This window comes from Camelus bactrianus, chromosome 16, assembly GCF_048773025.1.
Source record: "Camelus bactrianus isolate YW-2024 breed Bactrian camel chromosome 16, ASM4877302v1, whole genome shotgun sequence".
NCBI classification, from domain to species: domain Eukaryota; kingdom Metazoa; phylum Chordata; class Mammalia; order Artiodactyla; family Camelidae; genus Camelus; species Camelus bactrianus.
The window spans coordinates 38,041,002-38,064,877 of record NC_133554.1 but is presented as its reverse complement, the minus strand read 5'-3'; the positions used below and the strand labels follow the sequence as shown (position 1 = coordinate 38,064,877).

The 23,876-nt window shown below is 50.0% G+C and overlaps 1 protein-coding gene across 2 annotated transcripts in view; it reads right to left on the bottom strand.

Moving 5' to 3' along the window:
• The window catches only part of KSR1 (kinase suppressor of ras 1), a 133,839-nt gene extending 110,190 nt beyond the window's left edge, over nt 1–23,649 (bottom strand). Inside the window, exon 1 of one of the 2 annotated variants that reach the window (XM_074343095.1) lies at nt 23,201–23,649. In XM_074343095.1, coding sequence (XP_074199196.1) covers nt 23,201–23,431 — 231 coding nt within the window. In that variant the 5' untranslated portion in view covers nt 23,432–23,649. The remainder of the gene's footprint in view (nt 1–23,200) is intronic. The other variant, XM_074343096.1, reaches the window with a different exon arrangement.
• Nucleotides 23,650–23,876: the final 227 nt, after the last annotated feature.

Genomic DNA, 23,876 nt, shown 5'->3' with positions numbered 1-23,876 from the left:
CTCTGGGATGTCTCCACATCTGTAAAAAGTGGGGTAAATCCCTAAATCCCACAGGGAGGGTTTACACATGCCAAATGCCACTGCCGGCACACCGGGATAAACAACACGCAGCTCCAGGGATGCCCGCCCTCTGCCTGTCTTCCAAGTGGGAAGTCTCAAGGGTCAAATCAAGCACCAACCCCTCTGAGAAGCAGTCCCTGACTCACAGCTACCCCACACTGTTCAGGTGCCTCCTCGTCACCACGGACAGGAACTGCGCATCTATTGGTCAATTTCTCCCGGGGGGCAGGGCTCCTGGAGGCGATGTCCTTGTGTACAATCTGTGCAACAGCGCCTGGCGTGCACTAGGTGCTCAATAAATGTTTACAAAGTAAATGAAAAGTATCAGTGTTGTTACTATCACCTTCTGGAATTCTGTGAACAGGATAGAATCTTCGGGGCAGGGGCGGTGGCACCCCACAAAAGCTCCAACACTGGGATGGACCAAGACCATCAGAAGGCCCAGATCTCCCTGCATTGTCTGTTTTCCAGCAAGTGCTTCTCACACCCAAAGACTAACTTCCTCCACAAAGTCAAGTCTGCCTCATCAGTACCAGGCACTGAGGACGCAGGGGAGACACGATCCCTGACCTCCCCCAGCCAAGGAGTTCTCAATCTAGGAATTCTAGTCCAGAGGCCCTCAGAGGGGGCTGTGTGAAGAAAACAGAACTTCCCTTATCTCATCCTTTCAAGTGTCTATGTTTGTAGATGTATTATTGTAGTAGATGTGCTATATTAGCACAGAGCACATGCATATAATTTGTATGTGAAAATACCAATGCTGGAAACACATGATCAATATTTCTTTCCTGCTAGGCATGCAGGAGCAAGTCTGGAGACCAGAAGTCCAGCCAGGAAACGGGCTGCGCCACTACAGTGAGGAAAGGGCAGGAGGCCACAAAGGAACAACGACAGGGGAAGTCTCAAAAAAGAGATGCTCAAGGCCCAGCACGTTCCCTGTTGGGGAAAGAAAGGCCAGGAAAGAGGAAACAGATGAGGGGCCACCCATGCGACAAGGGGGGATTCCGGGCATTCCAGGGAGAGGACGCTGGAAGCCACGAACCAGCAAGGCATCCGGGGAGATCCCAGCCCAACGTGGCTGTGCACTCAGATTCAAGGCGTGGGGACAGGGAGTAGATCGGAGGCTCAAGAGGCAGGCAGTGTCAAGCTGAAGAGATGGAACTCTGTCCCGCAGGCATGAGGAGTGGCCCCCAACCAAACGCTAAGAAAGCAACCGTCCTCCATTTGCCCGTCTGCTTATCAACAGAGGTGCCACTTGATTTGGTTTAAAGAGCCGTGTAGCAGTAAAGCCCAGCGCTTGGACGGCCCCAGGCAAAGGGGTGCCCAAGATTCTGGCCTCGGCAGAAGCACAGGTCTGTTCTGGGCACAGGCGGACACCCTTCCGGTCCAGACCGACAAGCCCTTGGAAGCGGACCGGGGCCAGGCAGCCTGTCCCCAGCGGGCAGGGCTGGCCTCTGGGAGCGGCCACTGTCAGCAGGCGCGGGAGGTAGATGGTGGGGAGGCACAAGGGGAGAGGTAAGCAGATTCACCAGCCCCCACCAAAGTCTACGGCCTTAATTTTCACTGAGGACCCCCAAGAATTGAAGCCACTTGCTCCGAACAGGGCAAGAGAGCAAGGAGACACCAGCCTACAATCCTGAGAGCCAAGTTCGACCAGGAATGCTGGAGCTTGGAGTAGCACCACTCTTCCTTCTCCGCAACCGACTCACTGTCCCGTCGGGGCTTCAAGAAGCAGACTCTGGAGTGGAGGGCTGCAGGCGGGGCTGCACGCCTGGGCTGTGCACGACTTGGCTGCCACAGAGGCATCAGCCAGGCCCCTGGGGAACTCTGGAGCTGAACCTCTGAGGTGTCCCAGATGTGGCGAGGGAGTTAGTCTTTGTACTCCATCCATCTTTGGATGGAGGGTTGTTACTTTGAGAGAGAAACTAGCCTTCGGTGGCTGAAGACAATTCCTGGGGAGGGACTCGGCTGTCAGCAGCCATCACTCCTGACCCCTCGGAGGTGGGTGTGAACTCTGCAGGGGGTGGGGGTTGGTTTGGACAAGACAGCACAGCCTTTCTGATGCACTCCACCTTCTCAAACGGCTCCCTCAGGAAGAATTTCGCCTCAAACAGATCATTCCACTGACTTCAGCATGAAATGACACTCAAAGAAAGTCACAGAGGAAAAGCACTTGTCTATTATTTTTATGTCACTCATAACTGAGCGATAGGATCTAACATTCTCTTTCCTGGTTTTAGATTATTTTTAAGAACACATAATTTCACTTCAAAGAACCCGTCAACAAGCCGCTCTGTGAATTTTCCATTTATCCCTCATCATTCTCAAGCAACTAGTTCATACATTTAGGGGGAAAAAAGTCTATTTTTTTGATCTGGAGGCTCAAGTCACATCATATGAACAGATATTTGCATTCAGTTGGCGACAAGGTCTGGGTCATCAAATGGTTAAGACTTTACAGAGAGTGTTAAAAATAAAGCATGAGAAATGCTTGTCAGTTTTAAAGAACATGAAAATCCATCCAAAATATTTTCATATTTATAATGTGATTTCCCCCCAGATACATGAGAAATGCATGTCCACTGAAAAAAAATGGGGAGAAAGACAAATATCACATGATATCACTTATATGTGGAATCTAAAAAAAAAGAGAGACAAATGAACTTAATTGCAAAACAGAAACAGACTCACAGACATAGAAAACAAACTTATGGTTACCAAAGGGGAAAGGGGGAGGAGAGATTAATTGGGAGTTCAGGATTAGCAGATACATACTACTATATAGAAACCAGACAGACAACAAAATCCTACTGTGCAGCACAGGGAACTGTATTCAATATCTTGTAACAGCCTATAACAAAAAAGATGTATATATAGGTATGATTGAATCACTATGCTGTACACCAGAAGCTAACACAACATTGTAAATCAACTACACTTTAAATAAAAAATAACTTTTTTAATTGGGAAGGAAAAGCAAAGCACCAAGAAGAAATTAGGTTAATGATTATCCCACTATTCAGGGGAGGTCACCCACCACTAACAAATGCACAGCCTTCTCTTTCCTCCACGTATTTCATTCTTAATAATTAATTGGAGTCATATTGTTTAGTATTATATAGGTTTTTTTTCCTGTTAATGGTATATTGTGAATGCTTTTTCAAGTGTTAATTCTTCACAGCAACTTTTTTGTTTTTAAAGGCTAACAGCTCTAAATGTGTTCTGGTTTTACTTACACAATATCCCAAGGTTGTATGTTTAGGATGGTGGATAATTAAGTTATTTGCAATTCTTCATCAGTATAAATAAGGCTGCAATCCACATCCTTGGGGCCAAACCCTTTAAATCCTAATTGGTCCTTAACCCCAATTCCCAGTGCCTACACTCACAAAACTTTACTGAACTTGCATCTGAGGAACCCAAGTAAGAGCTGAGAATGACCAGCCCAGAAGGAAGTGCCCGGCCCGCTCTTGGCCTCAGCAACCCGGAGAGACGTGCCTTCTCTTTGCTGATGTTCCACAGTAGGACCTGCTCCTGCAAACCAGGACAGGCCGAGGGGCCAAACCAGCTCAGGCCAGTGTCTTCTCGCCAATTACCTGCGTGTGCCCTGAGGCACCTGCCTACGCAAAGGAACACTGCTTTCCCCAGGTTCCTTTGGAATCCCATCTGACTTTTGACCTGCTTTATAACCAAGTAGACTCCCAGATTCAAAAATTAGTTTTGTAGATGACAGATTTCCCAAGCTTCCGTTATCTCTTTTCAGCTTTTGGAGACAGTTTTTACCCCCACATCAGAGTAGTTCTTTATTATCATCCCCATCAGTAATATTTACACTTTTAACTAACCAGTTCCATGCATTCGTCACACTGACCCCTCAAAACCATTCTGAGAGAAACTACTGACCCCATTTGACAGATGAGAAAACTGAAGTTCAACATAAGGAATTCAATCAATACACACGGCTAGCAGCACTCAGGATCCAAACCAAATCAACTCCAGAGTCCCATGTCATTAGACGCAAGCTTGAGCAATAAAAATCTACACTTTCAATGAAGAAGGAAGCTGACGGTAGACCCCCACATGGATGAGTGAGAACGGGATGCTGTTCGCTAGCTGTGCAAATGCGGTGACCTGGGTACATCACGCTGCCGGGTACCAGGGAGCCAGGCAGGAGGACCACAGCTCCACAGGCCCCAACTCCACCAACAGGAAAGCACGAGGCTGATCCAAGATGGAGGCGCCCCAGACAAAAGTAGTACCATATATACCAAGTGCAGCATGCTTTCCTTGGCAAAAATAAGGTACATATATGCTATGAACTTAAATTATGATCTGTTAGTTTGGCCCATGAGAAAGAGTGGAAAGGATCTTAGAGGAAATCAGCCAGGCCACATCCCTCAACCACACAGATATGGAAACTGGGCTCAGGACGCTAGAGCCCAAAGCCAGTCATGGCAGACTCAGGTCTCTGGCCTCTCAGCTCAGTGGTCCAAGAGATAACTCACAGCAGCACGTTTAACACAAAACGCGTGAGAATTCCATTAAAGACCCTGAAAGAAAATATCTGGTTTAAGAAAAAAAAAAACAAACCTACTTGGATTTCCAACAAAACTGAATGTCTAGTCTACAGGACTTTGATCAAGGATTTAGTCCAATATCTCTGGGATATTTGACCAAAACAAAACAAAACAAAAAAGCCTAGAGATATAATGTCTACAACAACAACTACAGCTAAAGACAGGATGAAAACTGTCCTGGTCAAAGTTTGTTTTGTTTTGTAAACTGACATCAGAGGATTATTCCAACTTCAGAATCGCAGAATCCTGGGACACACCCAGCATTTGCTGGTAGACACAAAGAACACACACACATACACACGAGACTGTTCTCGTCCTTGACTGGTAGTGTTACAATGACTCCAATTTTCCAAAATTGGAAAATTACTCAGCGGATTCCACTGGGCTCTGACAGCCAAACTGCACTAGGCATTGGCAGTTTTCTTTATAACTTACTTTGTTCTATTTTTCATTCATTTGAATAATATGATTCTATTTAGGTATTGAGGATACATCAGTGAATAAAACAGATAAAAATCCCTACCCTTCTGGAACTTTCGTTCTAGAGAGGGTAGATGGCAATCAACAGGTAAACCACACAGCGTGTGTCAATGGGGAAAATGAAGCTCGGCAGAGGACAGACAGTGGGACAAACAGCGGGGACAGAGGTCAGGGAAGACCTCACTCACTCAGGGGGTGGGAGGTGGCTGTGGGCACCTGGAGGAAAAGCCTTCTGAGAGGGACACGGCTCCAAGGCAACATCTGACGTGCCTGGTGTGTTGAAGGAACAGGAAGGAGGCTGGTAGGGCTGGGTCAGAGTGTGTGAAGCGGAGGACAGAAACCACGGCCTTGACTTTGGTTTTCACACCAAGTGGAATGAGAGAGTCACTGGAGGGTTCTCAGCAAAGGGCTGACAGGAGTTGACTTACATTTTTAAAGGAAACTTTTATAATTAAATCTTCCCCTGAATTTCACACCGAGATGCTATTTACATTGAGACCTACCCACACAAAGGCCTGCGCGCACATGCACATACACACACACACACACACACACACACACACACACACACGGACACGGACACCAAGGAAGGCGAAGAGGCTCCTAGTCTCTGGGTTCCTCTCCACGACACCCACCATCCTCTGCCTGCATGGCCTGCAGAGACCCTGATGTCCCCAGCAGCACAGCCCATCTCTGACTCCAGCAGTTACCCCTACACATCAGGCCAGCGGGAGTGTGGTGCGGCTGCCCGTCCATCAGCCCCAGTCCCACACCCTGACTGAGTAGGGGCCTCACCGCACCTGTGCTCGCAGTTCACATCCCACTGAACAGAACCCACCTCCCAGGAACCCAGCAGGAGAACCCCCAGCAGAGGCCTGGGGTGACCTCCTTTGAAGGGAAGCCTGAATGCCAGTGTGATGGTCTGTGAGGGGGAGGAGATCTGAGCAGGAAGCTGGGTGAATGGCCATCTCTTGTCACCTGCACTTGGAGAGACACCTTCTGACCTCCCAACCCTGCGTCAGGACCAGCAGATAGAGGTAGGGGAGGAAGGGCTGGCTCAGCTTTGGGTGCTGCAGCTGGAAGAGAAACTGGCCGTCCCCATCCTCTCCTCACTGGCACAGGCTCTGGGGAGCTCACACGTGTGAGAGGGGCCCTACCCTCCAGGATGAGGGAGTGACTCCGCTGAGAGCCCGCAGTGCCCCGCGTCTTATGGCATCAGCCCCAGTCCCGTCCTCCCAGGAATGTTCCTGTAACTCCCTCACCTCCTACATTAGGAAATGGCTCCCCAAAGGTGAGGGGACACATCCAGGGTCACAGAGTGACAAGACAGCTGGTACTCAGGCCTGGCTCTCCCAAGACTCTCCCTCCCCACATGCATGTAACCTTCCTGGGGAGCTAAGCCCCCACCCGCACTATCAATGGAGCCCCAGGCCAGGTGGAGGAAGGGCAGGGAGTTTGGTGGCCTTCAGTCCGGACTCTGAAGCCACAGGGAGCGAAAGAACCCAAACCCCCAGCTGGGGGGTCTCCCAAGAAGTCCAGCTCTACTTACCCTGATGCGTGACAATAACAGTGACAGCAAAAAAGACAAGTCGCATTTATCAAGTGCTTACTGAGGGTCAAGCTCTGTCCCCTGCGCCCTACACGCTTACTCGTTCAATCCGCACAGCAGCCCTCAATGGTGGTTCCTACTATTGTCCCCATTGTACAGATGGGGAGACTGAAACCAGAAAAGTACAATAACTTGCCCAAGGTTAGAAACAGTCAAGGGCACAGGAACAAGTCAAACCCAGGCTGTCTGACCCCAGAGGCCATATTCCCAACTAGATGGCCTTTTCCACTGCTTCACGTATTTCTCCAGGAATGTCTTGAGGTTCATTCAGCACTGATCACAACAAACCCTCATTAATTCCTGAGCACTTACTTTGTGCCAAGCACTGGACGAGACCCTGGAGCTTCTGGATAAAGAGGTCATGCACAGTCTTTGTCCTCAGAGAGACACGAAATCCTTCCTTTAAAGCAGAAGGGCACTAGTCACCCTTCTTGGAGAATAGAATGCTGCCCCAGAACATTCGGGTGGCAGGCGGAGGGGCTGCCACGGGAGAGGCTATGGCATTCTGGGGGGTGGGATGGCCGGGGAGTGGGAGTAGGGGGCAGAGGTGCAGCTGCTGGTTGCACTGTTCACTGTGCAGCCAGATTTGGCTCCTCTCCGCAGTGGAGCAGCTGGTGACATGGAAAACGCTAAGGCGTGGGCTCTGTAACCAGCCAGACCCCAATTTGAGTGTCACCTCTGTCCCCGCGGTGTGACCTCAGGAGGCTAACCCACCTCTCTGGGCCTCAGTTCTGGCCTATGCTCTGGAAGGATGGGTGAGCACAGCAACCTCAGGGCCGTCCGAGAGCCCAGAACAGAGAGCACTCAGTGTTCGCTCCAGTCATAAATGTCCTCCTCACCACCACCACCACCACCACCATCGTCCAGATGCCCAGAGGACTCTTCCCAGGGTGTGGGCAGCAAGACCGTAGGTGGTCATCCAGCATCTCCACTCAGGTCTCTGAGCCAAGCCCCAGCTTCCCGGGCAGCAGCAGGGGCAGTGTTCCCGCTGAGTATCTGACCCAGGAGAGAGAGCCCACCGCAGCGGTCCTCCTTTCTGGGACAGCCCCCCCAACCCAGGCAGTTTTGCGGCCAAAAGGACAGGGTGCTCCCTCGAAGGCTGCATCTCGACTTGGGTGCCCCAGCGTTGCTCAAGTCAGGCAGCCAAGACGTGGGGAGCCCAGGTGGGCTCTGCTCCCACAAGACCTGTCTGCTAGAGAGAGCACTTCCCTCAGGAGGAGTGGTAGCTCCGGAAACGTCTCTACTTCTCAGCTGACTCCAGCACTGGCTCAGTAAAGGCCCTGGGGGAGAGGCTGCAGGTCTCATTTTTACTCCAGAAGGTGTGAGTTTTGTATCATAGCACACGGCTAGCTTTTGATCCTGAGAAGGGAGGCGGGCCGAGCCATCAAAGTGCAGCCTGGGGGGCAGGGGTCTCTGGTCAAGTCCACCAGTATCTGAGCACCAGCTCAGTGCCTCAAGTGTGACAAGCACTCAAATAATCCTTGCTTTAATAAATGAATGAATGACAATAATAACAACAATAATGGAATTTTTCCAAAAACGGTTCCCCCGACACACAACTCATTTCTAGTTTTTTCCACCTGCAGGCATAGTTTTATGTATGTACATAACTACAAAGGCTGCATACATGCAATTTTGCTGTCTGTATGTTCTCACTTAATGTAAGGTCGTCAATATGGTCACGTTTCTACCAAGTCTTCATAATGGATGGCTGTGTGTAAAATAACTCGTCCCGTGCTATATAACACAGTTGGGTTCAACCATCCCCTTGCCACCAGACATCTACCTTGTTTTCATCTTTTTTCTGTATTACAGATAATGCAAAAAAACCCCTAAATTTTGCTTTTCTCTTCCACTGAATGATTGCCTTAGGAAAAGCTACTCCAATTTCAAGAGTAGCTACTGTCCTGGGGTTACAGAGGAGGAGACGGTACCAACAGGTGCAGGCAGATCCAGTCCCCTCGGTGCTCAGTCCATGCTGTGGAACGAAGGAAAGCAGCTTACCTGTGCAACAGCATCAGCATCCTTCATGGATGACAGGGCCACGGAGTTCCTCAGCCAGGGCCTCGCCACCCGTCCATGTTGTCAGAAAGTGCACCGTCAGTAAGTCAGCGAAAGGCATTCTGATAGCAGGTGAGTGAGTACCAATCCCCCAACTCCATTTCTCAATAAGAAATGAGGGTTGAGTTTGGATTTTACTGGATCCACTGAAGAGCCTGCACATAGCCCTGGTACCTCTCACAACCTGCTGTTCTCATCACTCTCTCCCCCGTGCTCCTAGATACGAGGCAGGTTCCAGGTCATCTGAGTGCAGGTGGCACCTGAGAGCTGCGCCCCTTATGTGTTTGGCCCGGGGCACCCAGTGGCGGCCTCCCCTGGCCCCAGCACTCCAGCCTCCGAGGTTTCCAACAACCCAGGCTCACTCTCTTAGCCTCTGAACGTGCTGGTCCTCAGCTTCCAAAGCTCTTCCCCAGAGTCCATCTTACCCTTCTGAGATCTTTCCTCAAATACTACCTTTTCTGCAAGGCCATCCTGACCCCTCACTTAAAAGTATACCCCTCCTTAGCCCAGCCTTCTTCTTGCTTGCATTTTTTTCCATAGTACAGTCACCATTTAACAAACAACATATTTTATTATTCACTTATTATCTGAACGTCTCCTCCTAACACTCAAACCTAAGTTCCAAGGGACTGACATTTTTGTGCATTCTGTTCAGTTCCTTCCCCATTTAGAACACTGCCCAGCCAACAGTGGGTGCCTAACCCATAGTAGGTGCTAATTAAATACTCATTGAAAAATCAAATAGTAAATGTCATACATAAAAAGAGTCTTACTCTGTGCCAGCCATGCTTTACACGGCTCATCTCATTATGAACAACAATTCTATCATGATCTCCATTTTATAGATGAGGAAACTGTTGCTCAGACAGGTTAAGCAATTTGCCCAATGACACACAGCTTAGCCAGGAAGGGAGTGGAGTCTGAATCCAGGCGGTCAAGCACCAGAACCTGTGCTCTCACCTGCTACAAGGCTCTGCTCACCCACCTGGTCTTTTATCCAAATAAAGAAGCAGCCCATGAACCCACAGAGTCTTCCAGAATAAGGCCAAGCACCCACCCTGCAATTGAAATGGGGAAGAGGAGGTAGGAGCGGTGAACCCAGACAGTGGACCCCAGGAGGCCACCTCAGCCCCACTTCCCCAGGAGCACAGCAAGTCTGACTTTCAGAACACTAGCACAGCCTAGATTGGCAGCCACGGGGTGACTGGGGCCAGTTTGCTGTGACAAGTGGGATTGGGGCTTTGACAAGATGGGTGCTAAGAAATCAAATCCTGCCAGACCAGGAAACTGCTTAAACCAAACAGGGCCAGAGAGGAAGTTTAGTTTAAGCTGTTAGATGCCCGAGACAAGGTCTAGTCATCTGAGGCCAGCTGAGTCTTTTTCTGAGAATAGTCAGAAGCCCCCTCTGGCTTAGGGGCTCAAAGTAGGGGAAGGGGTGCAAAATGAACTGGTGCCAGTGAGCCAGTTTCCATTTGTCAGTCACATGGCAAATAAGAGCCTACGTGGTTGTCTGCACACAGGTATTACAAGTAACGACGTCTTTGGCTTTTGGTTTCTTTTCATCTTTTTTTTTTTTTTAATTTTTTTAGAACTACTTCCTAAAAGTCTCAAAATTGTCAAAGATGCAGCTGTGAGCCTGGCCCAGCACTTTGTCTCAAATGCTCACCTCTCCTCATAAACCATCAGGCCAACCACAACAGAAGAAGTTTCCTGTCCCCTAAAAAGACAAGTTTCCATTTACTGATGGATTCTTCCTTGCTCTGTGCAGTCCCCTCAGCCGGGATGAGTCAGGGCCACCAAGGGGACTCTCCCCAGAGACTTGTCACCTTCTCTCTCCTAAGACCGCCACCAACATTTAAAATACAACCGCTCCCACAAGTCGTCCCCATCAGGCCCCAGTGCTGCCCAGTGCTAACAATGGCATCGCCTAACTAGAGCACTTCAAACCCCAAGCCGAGTTCTCTGAGACAGAATAGGAGAAGAGCCTTTGCTCTGAGCCCACCTCCCCTGGGCCCCCACCCCCACGCTTTTCTCCCATCCTCCTTCTCGACCAGAGCACCCGCCTCCTTCCTTCTGCACATGGTCCGTGCAATCTGGACTCCAATGCTCTGGCCATCTCGTCCTGTTTATAACTCGGAGGTAATCCCTTTCAAACAGTGTGGGAAAAGGGAGATTTTCAGACCATCTTCTATGCAGCATTATTTCTTCCAAAATGCTGAGCATTACTGAAGATTTCTGACCTCGAAGTCAAGTGTGTTTCTGACAGGTGCAATGAAATGAACACAGATATAAAATCAGACAGTTCTAGACTTGAACCCCAGCTCCACAGAGTACTTGTAATCTTGAGCCCTATTTCCTCATCTACAAAATGGGCTAATAAGGTTGTCATTACCGAGAAGCCAGCTGAGAAATCTCCCGTAAAACTCTTGATATGTTAAAATTGGGAGCATCTATCTCAGGTTGGCCATGACTGAGGGAGGAGGGCATGGGTAGTCCAAGTTATTATATTCCTAGGATCAGGATCCGGCCTTCTCTTCCCACTTGGTCACAAGGTTTATGCAAGGAACCAAAGGGGCAGGTTAAGTTTGGTCAAAGCTGGCCCCAACTCAATGGCATCAGAGCACCCCATAGCTCATGAGTCATCCAGTTGCCTCCAAACAAAATGGCAGCCAGCGTCTTCCACTAGGTCCATTTCCCAGAACTGCCATAGGGTCACAGCTCACTAGGTGTATACACCTAGGCTGTCCCACAGTTGAGCACCCTGAAGCACTCACTGCCCAGACCTCACACCCCTTCTCTTTGCAACACCCTAAGAGAAAAAAATGATGACAAGCACAAAGTCCTCAGGTCTATATTTCCAACAAGACTCACAAATCAGAGTCCCCATTCAGAGAAGACTAGGGCAGGGCAGGGCAGCTTAGTAAACGGGGGCTTTCCCAGGTCTACCTCTCAGGCTCGTTTCCCATAAGTGATGCCTGATATCTGGTATTGGCAGCCCCACTTCTGAGCTGGCAACCTCAGTTCTCAGGGCCCCTTCCCTGGCAGGCTGAGACCTCCAGGCCTTATAGCAGACAACTGAGTTTCAGTTACCACGGTGAAGGCTGGCAGCACAGAGTACAGCTTGGTTCAAATCAAGAAACATTTCCCGAGTCCCTGCACACCTCAGGTTGCAGAGATGAGTCAGCCGTGCGGCACAAAGGGCCTCCACTCACACCTCACCAGCACCTTCTGTGGGTTTACTCATCTATAAACTCCCCCGCTGAGGTGACTTTCTCCTTCTCTCTTACATCCCACAGCGGTGCCTGGCACCTAACTGGAAGGCGCAACAAATATTTGTTGAATCGGTGCATCAAGTCTTGACCATGGCCCAGCTAGAGGGAAACAGCCCCAGGCTACCAGCAGGAGCTCAGGATGGACCACAGTCCTCATGGACCACTACTTCTCACTGTGTCTCAGCCACACGAGCCTCCTTTCTGGTCCTTGAATCCAACAAGTTCATTTCTACCCCAGGACTCTTGCACATGCTGGTCCCTCTGCCTGGAATACTCTTCACCTGGATTTTCACAAGCTGCTGCCTTCTCACGTTTTAAGACTCAGCTCAAACCTTCTCTGAGAAGGAAGCTTTCTTGACCACCCGATTTAAAAAGCCAGTAGTCTTCTCCCCACCTCATCATCACTCTAACCCACTTCCAGTGTGCTTTAACTCAGCCACTTTTCTCTGCCTGCTGGCTTCTTTTTTTTTTTTTTTTTAATCTTTCTCTTTCCATTAAAGGAACTGCTCTGTCTTCTTCACTGCTCTTTTCCTAGTACTTAAAACAGGTAACACAGTAGATGCTCAAAAAACAGTCGATGAGTGAATGGATAGAAGATAGAAATAAACAGCAAATTCGAGACAGGGGATGATTTGCAGGCTTTAAATGTCTTACAATATTTTATTTATTTTATTATAATAAAAATTGTTTTAAAAAAGGAAGGAAGATAGGAAATGATTGAACAAGGCCAAAAAAAAAAAAAAAATCAGGTGAGAGAAGAAAGACACAAGAGACCAAAAAGGACTGCAAAGAAAAAAATAATCTATTCAACCAGGAGTACAAATTTTAATATAGCTATCATTCAAAAAGCATAAAATGAAGGACAGTTTTGCAACTCCTGTCACCAAAAATCTCCATGCTCTTTGACCCAGTAATTCCATTCCTGGGAATTATCCCCAGGAAATGAATTCAGAATAGGAACAAAAATAAAGAGGTGCCTGTACAAAGATGATTCCAGTCACGTTGTTTATAATGGCAGAAATTTGGAAACAACCGAAATGTCCAATAACAGGGGAAATGTTTTGGCAAATTACAGCAGACCTGCTGGATGAAATAGCATGCAGCAATTAAAATGGCCAAAAGGAAGATAATAGAGAAACGTGGACAAGAATTTTAGAATAATGCTAAGTGAGAGGGCGTTAAAAGAAATACCGAATTCCTTCTAAGCACCAGGCACTGTCCAGCATACTTTCCATACTCAGCAACTCCTCACAAGAGTCTAAAATAAACTTATTCTTATCCCTTTTTAACTACCAAGAAAACTGCGGTTCAGAGAGCTAAGGATCTTGCCCCAGGTCACAGAGCTGGCAAGAAACAGAGTCAGGAGGGGATGGTGACTCCCCCAGAGCCAAGGCGCACCCTTAAGTCCTCACTGCGGCCCTCAACATCCTACTAAGTGCTCAAGACCATCCTGTCCCATAATGACATCATGACTGTTTGGGAGGCCAAACCCAGAGATCTGAAGCAGCTAGCCAAAAGCAACACGGTGCCGAGAAACTCTGGTGAGAAGATAGTCAACAAGATAAAATGAAACAAACAGAAAGCGACCCAGAAAACCACCTCTGCTGGGGACACGAGACCACAGTGGAAAAAAATGAGACCGTGGTCAGCAGGACCGGGCTTCAGGAGGACTGAGCAGAACCATGAGAAGAACCACGAAAGGCAAGGAAGCCCCTTAGTGGGTCCTGGACCCTGTTTCAAGGCGGGAGCCACTGAGATCAGGGTTTACCAGGAGCTTCTTGGAGAACATGGTCTGCTGGTATTTGCCAACTCTCCTCTCAGAAGCCAGAGTCAGCTTCAGGGGAAATTTTAAATGGTCACTTCATGGGAAAAGGTAGAGAGATGACTCCCAGCTGGCTAGGGTCCCAGCAGCTCTGACTGAAGGCACAGGGCGGGGCTGGAAGGTCTCCCCCGGTCACTCTGCTTCCCTGACCCCCACTGCCCAGCGCCACCACCTTCTCAAAACCAGTCTTCCTCGAGTGTAAACTGCCAAGATGACCCAAGACTGGCCAGAGCTGGTTATCGCTGAAGCTGGAGGATCCCTGCATAGGGGTTTGTCGTAGCACTCTCTCAGCTTTTGTGCATGTTTGATTATTTCCATAATAAACTCTAAAAAAACAATCTAAACTCAGATGTAGGCATTTCACCTAAGAATCACCAAGAGCCTGATCCAGGCTTTGGGGCTGCCCTCTGGAGCCAGACTAAGGCCACCAGTCCTTAAAAAAAAGTATTCTGTGCTAACAGATTTTCCAGGAGTTTGCAAATACAAGTCAGGCAGTGCTGGTAGGTAATTAAGTCTCTCCTTGGCTGTATGATTCTGGGCAAGTCACTTAACTGTGCTCTGTACCTCAGTTTCTTCATCTTGAAAAAGGGAATAACAATAGAACCTTCCTCAAGATCGTTGTGAGAAGTAAACGCTCTATAAAACTCCTAAAAAGGGGGCCAGGTGTGGAGTAAGCCCTCAGTAAAAGTCAGCTATTGCAATACATCCATTTTGTAACATGCATAGATATTCATTTTGAAAACCACACATCCATTTGATCAGGTACCTGGGGAGAAAGAAAAGGGGTGGGCCAGGCCCTCTATTTCTGAGCCCTCTGGCAGTGGTGTGGGAGCCGCACGTCTGCCTAATGCACCCTGAGTGGCCCTGGCCGGCCCAGGCCTCCGCTGGTCATGAGGCTAGAGAGAGCTCCTCCTTTCAAAAAGCCACACCAGAAACAGGAAGCTGCTTCCTTTCCTTTCCATTCTGAGCCAGCATTTCCTTTTTTGTTTTAAAAAGCATTCCTCGTCTGCAGCCCAGCCCTTCCCCTGCCCTCAGCAGCCCCAGGCTCAAAACACACCCACAGACATCTGCATTTCTCCAGGATTGTTTTCTGCCCACCATCAGGGTCAGGAGGTTTCTGGCAGACCCGGGGTGAGTATGCCCCTGGCGTCAGGCTAACTGGCCCGCGCAGGGCCAGGAGAAGGCAGAATGTGAGGACTCCAGACATCCAGACCTCTCCAGGCATGTCTTCCTCCTCTTATTGGGAGGATTAAGTGAAATATGTCTCTAAGTGCTAGTGTGGCATAAGAGCACAATCTGTCTCCTTTTGGAGAGTATCTCCCACAGTAAGAGGCAATCTTGGACAGTTAGGTAAGTGTATGAGGTCACCAGCCTCTCCTCAACCCAACCAATTTTAACTGGAACCTCAAAGAGGACCTCAGTATCATAAAAACAACAGCAACTGAAACTAAGCCTACCATTTCTTGTCTCTTCCCCTATTCATAGCTTAAGGCAATTTTCCCCCCGCCTAAGTTCAATGGAAAAAAGATCCTCTGGACAAATATGTTTGGGAACCTTTGCTGCAGGACTTCTCAGAGCCTTTAAAACACTAATCTTCAGAGGTAGGGGTATAGCTCAGTGGTAGAGCCTGTACTGAGCGTGCATGGGGTCCTGGGTTCAATCCATAGTACCTCCATTTAAAAAAAATGTTTTTAATTGTTTTAATGTGATTAAAAAAAAAAACAACCCACTAATCTTCATCTTGAGCAAGTCATGACTGATGTAGCACGTTCTCATCTACTTGAAGCCCTCTTTCCCAAGAGCATCTTGCGGAATACAGATTAGGCATAGAAAAGGCTGCATTAAGCCCTTTTGAGGGTCCCAGACTGGGAGGAGGGGATCCTCAAGATCGTGCCCCATGCGTGAGGACACTCAGGTCACTTTAAATATGACCAGTAACTTTTCTTTTTCTGGCCAGCAAAACTCTCTGTGCACCATGAGTGAAGACAGTCCTGCTACTACATATCAAAACCCAACCCATAGGCTAAATTGGTACTCAGTACCTCCAGGTGCCTTGTCAAAGAAGAGCCCTACCACTCTACAAGCAGCGTATCTCATCAGCTTTGCAGAAAGCAAAACCCTCATGATCAACACAGTGCAGATTCAAGTCTACAGTTTATGCTGTATGAAAAGTCATTTTTCCTAACCATGGCTGGTCTATTCCACAGAATACATTATGCTTTCTCCCCTGGCCCTTTAAAAAATTTTAAACACAACCCTTAATTTGTTCTTGCAATTATTCTGAAAATGGAAAATTGAAAGGGGGAGGGGAGAGAAAAACAGCAAGCAAACAGGATGACTTCAGCTCCATTATCAAAGGCAATCTGCCCAGTTGAAAACACACTCACCCACCAAGGCCAGGACTACAGAGAAATACAGATGTATACAAATATATAGGTTTCATATGTGGTGGCAGTTTGAATTAAGACTTTTTCAATGCAGGTGGGAAACAAACATGCCTGGGAATAAGTGACAAAGCATTTTTGACCCATTCCCCTAGGTACGCCTCTGTATCTCCACCTGGGGTCTGGAACAAGGGGAGAAGCCAACATGGACACAAAGACACTGGATTAAAAGGCTATATCATCTGGAAGCAAAATGGTAAACACTGTACAATGTATCAGGGTACAGAATGCAAAATCAGCACAAATTAAAAACAAACATCAGGCCCTACAGGAGTAAAGGTTCACCCACCAAGTCTCAGGGGATCTTTCAGGGGAAAGATGAGAAATCCTTGAAAGTACAGTCAGGTCAGGTTCAAAGACTCAGATAATCCAGACAGGCTGAGCCAGCCCACTGGGCAGACTGGCTTCAAAAAAGGCCCCACCCACTGGACACCCTGGACTGCTCCCCAAGAATCTCTTCAGTCCCCAGGGTCCCTCAGACACTGAGATGGAGCTGGGAAACCAAACCCATTTGCTTCCTCTTGCAGGAAACCCCTTGAGGCTGAGGACGCCTCCTTACCCACCCAGGAGGATGGGATGACAGGCTGCTGTTTGCCTTCACTCAAGGTGGTATAATGTCTCACTCCAGGGCGTGAGCTCAGGTCTGACTCCCAGCTCAGTGCTCCTTTATAACCACCCATCTCTCCTCCACTCTTTGTTCAGGTTAATAAACAACATACATAAACAGTATGCATATTATTATGTATCCCTGGCAAGTCACATCCCCTTCAGGCCCTCAGTGTCCCCATCTGCAGACAAGAGGGCTGGATCAGATGGAAATGCCAAGATCCTTTGTCACCTTCTTGCTTTAGGAATCCAGGACTCTGATAAATCGACCCTATAGCCAAGGTACCTCAAGCCATGCTCTGATCATTATTTGTGGCTGGTGATGAAACCGAGGTTACAGTTCAATGAGGTATCTTTCATGAGCCATCTTTCATGAGCCTCAAGTGAGGAAAACCTCACCACATGGCTGTGCACTGCCCAGAGGTGACCAGCCCCTGGGCACAGACAGACATCCAGCCCCCACTCTACAGTCTGGGAGCAAGGAAAAGTCCCACTTTTAAACAGTCAGCCCTGGGGGCCCCCCTTTACTACTGGTAACCGCAAAACTAGAACCCAATCTTGAACGCATAACCCAGAAACTCAGCCATGGGGGCCACGTCCTGTCTCCTGTTCACCCTTCTCGACTTCAGGGTGGACACAGATCCAATGGCAAAGAAGTAAACGCATAAACGTTCCCGGCACACCTGCAGGGGAGTGCAGGAGTTAGGGGGCACTTTATCAGGTCCTAACGATTTCAAAGAATAGTGCTGATGTTAAATGTGTTCATACACTTTGACCCAGCAAATTCCACTTCTAAGAATGCACTCATGCCCTCATTGCAGCAAGACTTATAACAAGACGTGGAAACAGCCTGAAAGGCCGACAAGCAGGGACTGAATTTACGATATGACCACGCGATGCAGCCACCAACAGTGATGATGCACTGCAGACAGAAGACATGTACAAGGCAATGTACATGGGGAGCTCCACAAATACACCCGTGCACATTTGTAGGCAAATGCAGAGGATAAAAAACACAGGAAGAATGTACAGCCAAATATCAATAAGCATTGACTCTGAGAGTCATTTTTATCCTCTGATTCATCTGTGCTTTCTTTTTAACAGTAAGCATGTATCATGTGTGTTTTAAAGTATTTTAATGAAACTGGAAAGCTAAAGGATGCAGTGCTCACTAGATGAATGATGCAGAGAGAATAAGGCAGGTATCCATTAAAACAATTATGAGTAAGTTGATCACTAGGCAGCTTCTCATTTCTCAGAACGAGACCAACACAGAGAGATTACTTCACAGTTCGCCAACAGGGACGTGTCTTTGAGGATGTGCTGGGCCGCACTTTAGGGAAGCAGCCCCCAGTCCGAGCTCAGAGGCTGTGCAGCCTGGGGTGGCCACCAGAAGGCCTGGAATTGAGCCAAGGGTCCCTAGGCCAGCCCTTTTTGTTACTGGCCACTTTCTTGGGCTCAGCAGTCATGACTCTGACCAGAATCCCCACCAACTAGAAGTTTCAAGAGGCAATTGTGAAGTTCAGTACATGAGTTCTGAAGACCAGCCAACCCAGCTTCCACTACCTACTAACTCAGGGTCCTTGTGACCATTAAATGGGGCAACATATGCCAAGAGCCTAGAAAGAACAGGCGAATAGGAAGGTTTCCACATCTGCCCTCACGATGTTCCTAGGTCCTTACCATAACCCTGAAGGCACCTCTTCGCAGCTTTCCCTTTGAACTGAATGTAGAAAAAGATTCCCATCAGCCTCTTCTGAAAGGATGTCCTTTTTTAAAAAGCACAGCTGAGAGAGACTTGGCCACAGGCTTGGTTCCTTGCCCCACCACTATGGATACCGTCCCCAAGGACCAGGGCGTTTGCCGGCCCTCTCCAGACCTCAGCCGCTAGGCAGGTCCAGGACATTTGCAGTGGGGAATGCAGCTTTCCCGGATTTTGAGCCAACCCAGCGGGAAGGGAGGCATTCCCCTCGCTGTCCCCAGGCAGGAAACCCAAGGCCTCCTGGCACTCACGCACACCTGGGCTGCAGATCTGATAAGGCCTCCCTCCAGCATCCCACAGGCATCCCCAGCCTTGGGAACTGCAGGTCCTTCTCCAGACCACCTCAGAGGAATGCTGGTGGCAAGTTTCACCAGGGAATAAATCTGCCAAGGCGAAAGCAGATACCAAAGGGGACAGACAGAGCCCTGGATCTGCCTCCCTCAGGGGCCGGCTGGAGTTAAAGCCTCCAGCAGGAAGTTAAAAAGATGGGGTAGAGCAGAAGCAGAGAAATGTCACACTGCCAGGAGGGCAGGGTGGGGAGAGAGAAATCAGGCTTCTCTCTCAGTTCTGCCAAAGAGCGTGTGACTCGGGACAAGACACCATCAAGACTCTAGGAATATTTCCCATAAAAGAAGGAGTTGGACTGACCAACTGTCTGGTCATATTCCCAATTCCCAGGTGCTCTCAGCAAGCCACGGTACTGGGGTCTCCACTGTTTGCCTGCCTGGATCCTCCATTAGGCTGAAAGTCTGGGAAAGCATCCTAACTACCTCAAAATCCTTGCCAGGGTAGCTTCAGCAAGAAGCTCAGCAGGCAAATCAGTAATAACTGCAGGTTTGTTGAGTGAATGCATGTCGGTGCACGCCCCAAGGACCTGCTCTATGAAGACCTCCAGCAGCAGCCCTCTCCTCTCCCAGCAGCTCCACCATCCAGATGCTCCCGGGGGCAGGAGAGGGCACGGGGAGCTCAGGTCCTCCACACCGCAGGGTCCTGACCTCTGCTACAGCCAAGCAGAGTGAGGGTCAAGGTCTTTTCGGGACCCCTTTCTCTAGGTCAGCTTGCTTAGGAAGGACTTTTCTCCATTAAAGCACCAGATGGTGAGACTCAGTGTAACAAAGGCCTGTCTCTGGAAAGTGCTAGGAGGCTGGCAGGAAAGGGCAAAGTTACAATGTCCACAAGACGTGAATCTTCATGAAGCACCACTGTCTCCCCATGGCTCAGCATAGACTCAGCCCAAAGAGGATGCATGTATGAGGGAAGGAACTGGCATGGGGCTCCAGGCCCAGCTGCGAGGCCAGCCAGGTGTCCCTGTGTGAGCACACCTGGGGAACGAGAACATTCTATCTTGCTTCAGTGGCATTCTCAGACCCCAAGGAGGGTCTGATGGAGATGGGGTACCAGGTTCTGCTGAGATGAAGTAGCCTCCCAACTTTTCTGTTTACAGATTCAGACTCTGGGTTCAGATTTTATCTCCCTCCCCTTCTCGTGTCAAGAGAAAAAAACCATGTGTGTGATGAAGATTGGTGGATTTCCAGGAAATCTGCGGAAACAGAGAAGGGTCCAGCACCTTGACTGGCAGGCAGGAGGCAGACATTAAACCTTGGTTTCTTCCACATTTTTGGATCCAAAGTGGACCACCATGTGGAGGAGGGCACGGCAGCCAGACACACTGACCCCTACCCACCATCCAACCAACAATCTGAGGCACCAGCAGGTGGGCCCGGGGTCAGGGACTTCCCGGAACATCTCACTGAGTGCTTATTTAATGAGGGCCAGAGTGGGCTAGGGTTCCTCAGATTCTGGGAGAAGTCCGGTGCAGTTGCGTAAGCCAAGCCCTCTGGTCAGCCCCTTGTTCAAAAGCCAGGAATCCAATGTTGCAAGCCCTGTCTCTGGGGGCCCTGGCCTGGTATGTGAGAGGAGCCTGCAGAACAGGAAAGGAAGCCAGAGTAGACATCACCACTGCCCAGCCTGACCCCACCACAGGCCGCTGGGATCATTTCCTGGCCTGTCATCCACCTCTAGGAAATAGAAGCCAGCTGTACCTTTCCCTAAACGTGGTCTGTGGCATGAATGCACTGGACCCTCACCAGGAAAGTTCATGGGCAAAATCTCCTGGTAAAAAGAATGTGGACTTACGGACTCATGACAAGGTTGCAGGTTTAAGTAGTCAAGTGCCCATTTTACAGATGGGGAAGCCTGAGATTCAGAAGTCCTGGGACATGCCCAAGGTCAGATAGACAGAATCCAGACCCGAATTTAAAGTCAGGGGCTTTCCACCTACCACACTGCAGCTATCTATTGTCAGGATTCTCTCAGTGATAAACTTCCACCCTATTTTATCTTTTGGTAAATCTGGATTTTAGAACCATTCTTAAAACAGGGATATTCCTACACAGGGATATGTATAACAAACATCTATTCAACTTAACTGAGGTCCTTTCAGTAAACCATATAATTTAGAGCTGCAAGAGCCTGCAGCCTCCAATCTCCCTGTTCAGGTAAGGAGGCTGAGGCCTAGGGAACTAGATCCTGGGGTCTAAAGCCCCATCCCCCAAAACAGCCCAGGTCTCACCTTTTCAGGGAGTAGAGTGGACCCGAATCCACGTTATAGTGAGGACAGGGACTGGGAGTTGGTTCCCATTCACACTGCAAATGTCCTTTGGGCCCTCGGATGGGTTTCTGGATCATCCAATAAACACTCAGGAGGAGGCCACTGAATAAACCTAGAGGCCTAAACAGCTAGATGCTCTGGGGTGTCATGATGTCACACCTTGGTCAAAATGAGCGACTTTGGAGGTCAGGGTACTGAGAAGTCAAGGCACCGTTTCCAGAGAGCAGCCAACGATTCTCCTGGATCCACTCTGTGAACCAGGAGCAACATGGGGACAATCCAAGAGAGGTCAACACAGAGTACATTCTCCCCTCCCATCAACACAGCAGTCCAACCAGACACAAGCTGCCGGCCAACGACCCCCTCCTCCCGGAACGAAGCCACACAGGCCCCCTATTGTGTCGGTTTCAAAACTGAACTTTGCTGGGCAAACACACTCAGCTGTGTTCAAGAAACCAGTTTCTCTCGGCACTTAGAAAACAGCAGCATGGATGCAGTTGTGCGGGGTTTTGTTGGTTGGTTGGTTTTCTAAGCAAAGCCCTGGTCAGTACTGCTATAGCAACTGTAACAAAAATAATAATAGCCAACACTGATTAGATGCTTCCCCTGTCTCTGGTTTTGTAGCTTTTAAGAAAGTAAAACTGCAGGAAAGAAGTCACCCGGAGCATTTTGGATCAAATGAGGATTCAGCCTTGTGGTGTGCACAGAGAATTGGGTGTCGTAATAATTGCCACAAATCACCCACTGGTCCTTTGACAGCTGACATGGGCAGTTAGCAATAGGGGGGGCATGGAGGGTTTAGGATGAGAAGTTAAGGTTCTAATAAATCAAAACATCTCCAGATCTGCAGAAGGCCAGATGTGATAATGACAGGTGGAAAGAGTCCCCTTTTTCAAAACAGAGTAGCTATTAAGTGGTGCCTGGAATTTCACAGCCTTCCCAGTCTCTGGACAAAAGCAAGTCGGGAATGCACTAGTTTCCCTCTATTGTGTGTGGGGGAAGGGGAGATTCCCACTTCTGAGAACACAACAGCCCTTTCTGCTGATTCTTTCAAATCCTTTCAATATTGCACTTCCTAACTATAAATTTAAGTGAGAAGAGCCCACATATTTTATTGCTTCTTTACACTGGAGGCTGTCTCCACCAGAACCCCTGGAACAGTGTCATCTTCCCACCAAAGCCTTTGGTCCCCAGCATAATTGTTCCTAAGCCAAAGTCCAGTGTTGGGGGTTGGGGGGGCAGTCAGTGGGTAATCACATTTTGAGCAGTGAAACGCTGTGGCAGTGCAGTGCGAAGGAAAAGCACCAAATGCCTGGAAGGCAGAAATGCAGTTTCAGCAAACACTTTGAAAAGCGGCAGACAAGAACCTGGAGGAGAGGAAAGGAAGGAACAAGACAGTCTGGGGCGTGAGGAGAGGCAGCGAACGACAGGCCTGAGCTCACACTTCAGGGGGACCGTCCCCCGCCCAGACACCCCTGCCCACAGCTGCTGGGCTCAGTCACCCGGGGAAAAGTCCAACATGTGACTCAGTGGGAGAATGAGTTCTGTGGCCCGGCAAGCTGGAAATGGGGTGGGGGCGGAGGAAGGGCGGCAGGGGATGTCCGCGCTCAGCCCGTCCCACCCGCGGACTCTTCGAGCCTCCACCCCAGGTCCCCCTATGTCCCTCCCCCCAAATCCCGCCCAAGGTGAGGGGCTGGTCCCCGTCTTCCAGGGGCCGCGCGAACAAGTGGAGGAGGGAGAGGACGCCGCAAAGGAGGTGACCGGGCTCAAGGATGCAACTGGGGAAGGAGTGAACCGCAGCAGCGAGGGCGGTGTTGGGGCGCTTCCCGGGCCGGCGACCTCTCCCTCCTCGGACCCAGCGCAGGCCCCCGACTCTGCAGCGCCGGGGCCCCTTACCTCCAGAGTCCGGATCTCCTGCTGGGTGAGGTCGTTGGACACCGCGCACTTGGTGCGCAGCCCGCGCAGGCTGCCAATGGAGATGTCGATGAGCTTCTGGAGCTGCCCGCACTGCTGCAGCGCCCGGCTAGCTGCGGCCCCGGCGCCCCCATCCGCGGCCGCCGCGGCCCCCCCGCCGCCGCCGTCCTTCTTCTCCCCCATCGCCACCGCGCGCAGCACCGCTCTATCCATGCCTCGGCATCGGGGCCGCGAGGTGGCCGAGGCGGGGAGCCCGGGGACGCGGACGCCTCGGAAGGAAATCCCCGAGCCGGGAGGGCTGGAAAAGGAGCGCCCCTCGGCGCTGCCGGAGCCGGGACGCGAGAACAGCCGGCCACGGAGCTGGCCGTTCCCGCCCGCCCAGCCGCGGCTGCAAAGCGAAAGCCGCGGCGACCCGACGGCTGCGGCTCCCGGAGCCTTTAAGTGGCAGCGGGGGCCGGGTCAGAGCAGCTCGGCATGCTGGGACTTGTAGTCCGGCCGGGCACCTGCCACCGCCCGAGCCCTCGGGACCCCTGCGGGCGCCCGTGCCCCACGGTCCGGGCCTTCCCCTCTGCCGCGGACGCAGGCGGTGCGGGAGCGCCACGCCTCTGCGCCGCGAGAGTGGCAGCTCCAAGCTGGCTCCTCCCTCGGCGCCTGGAGC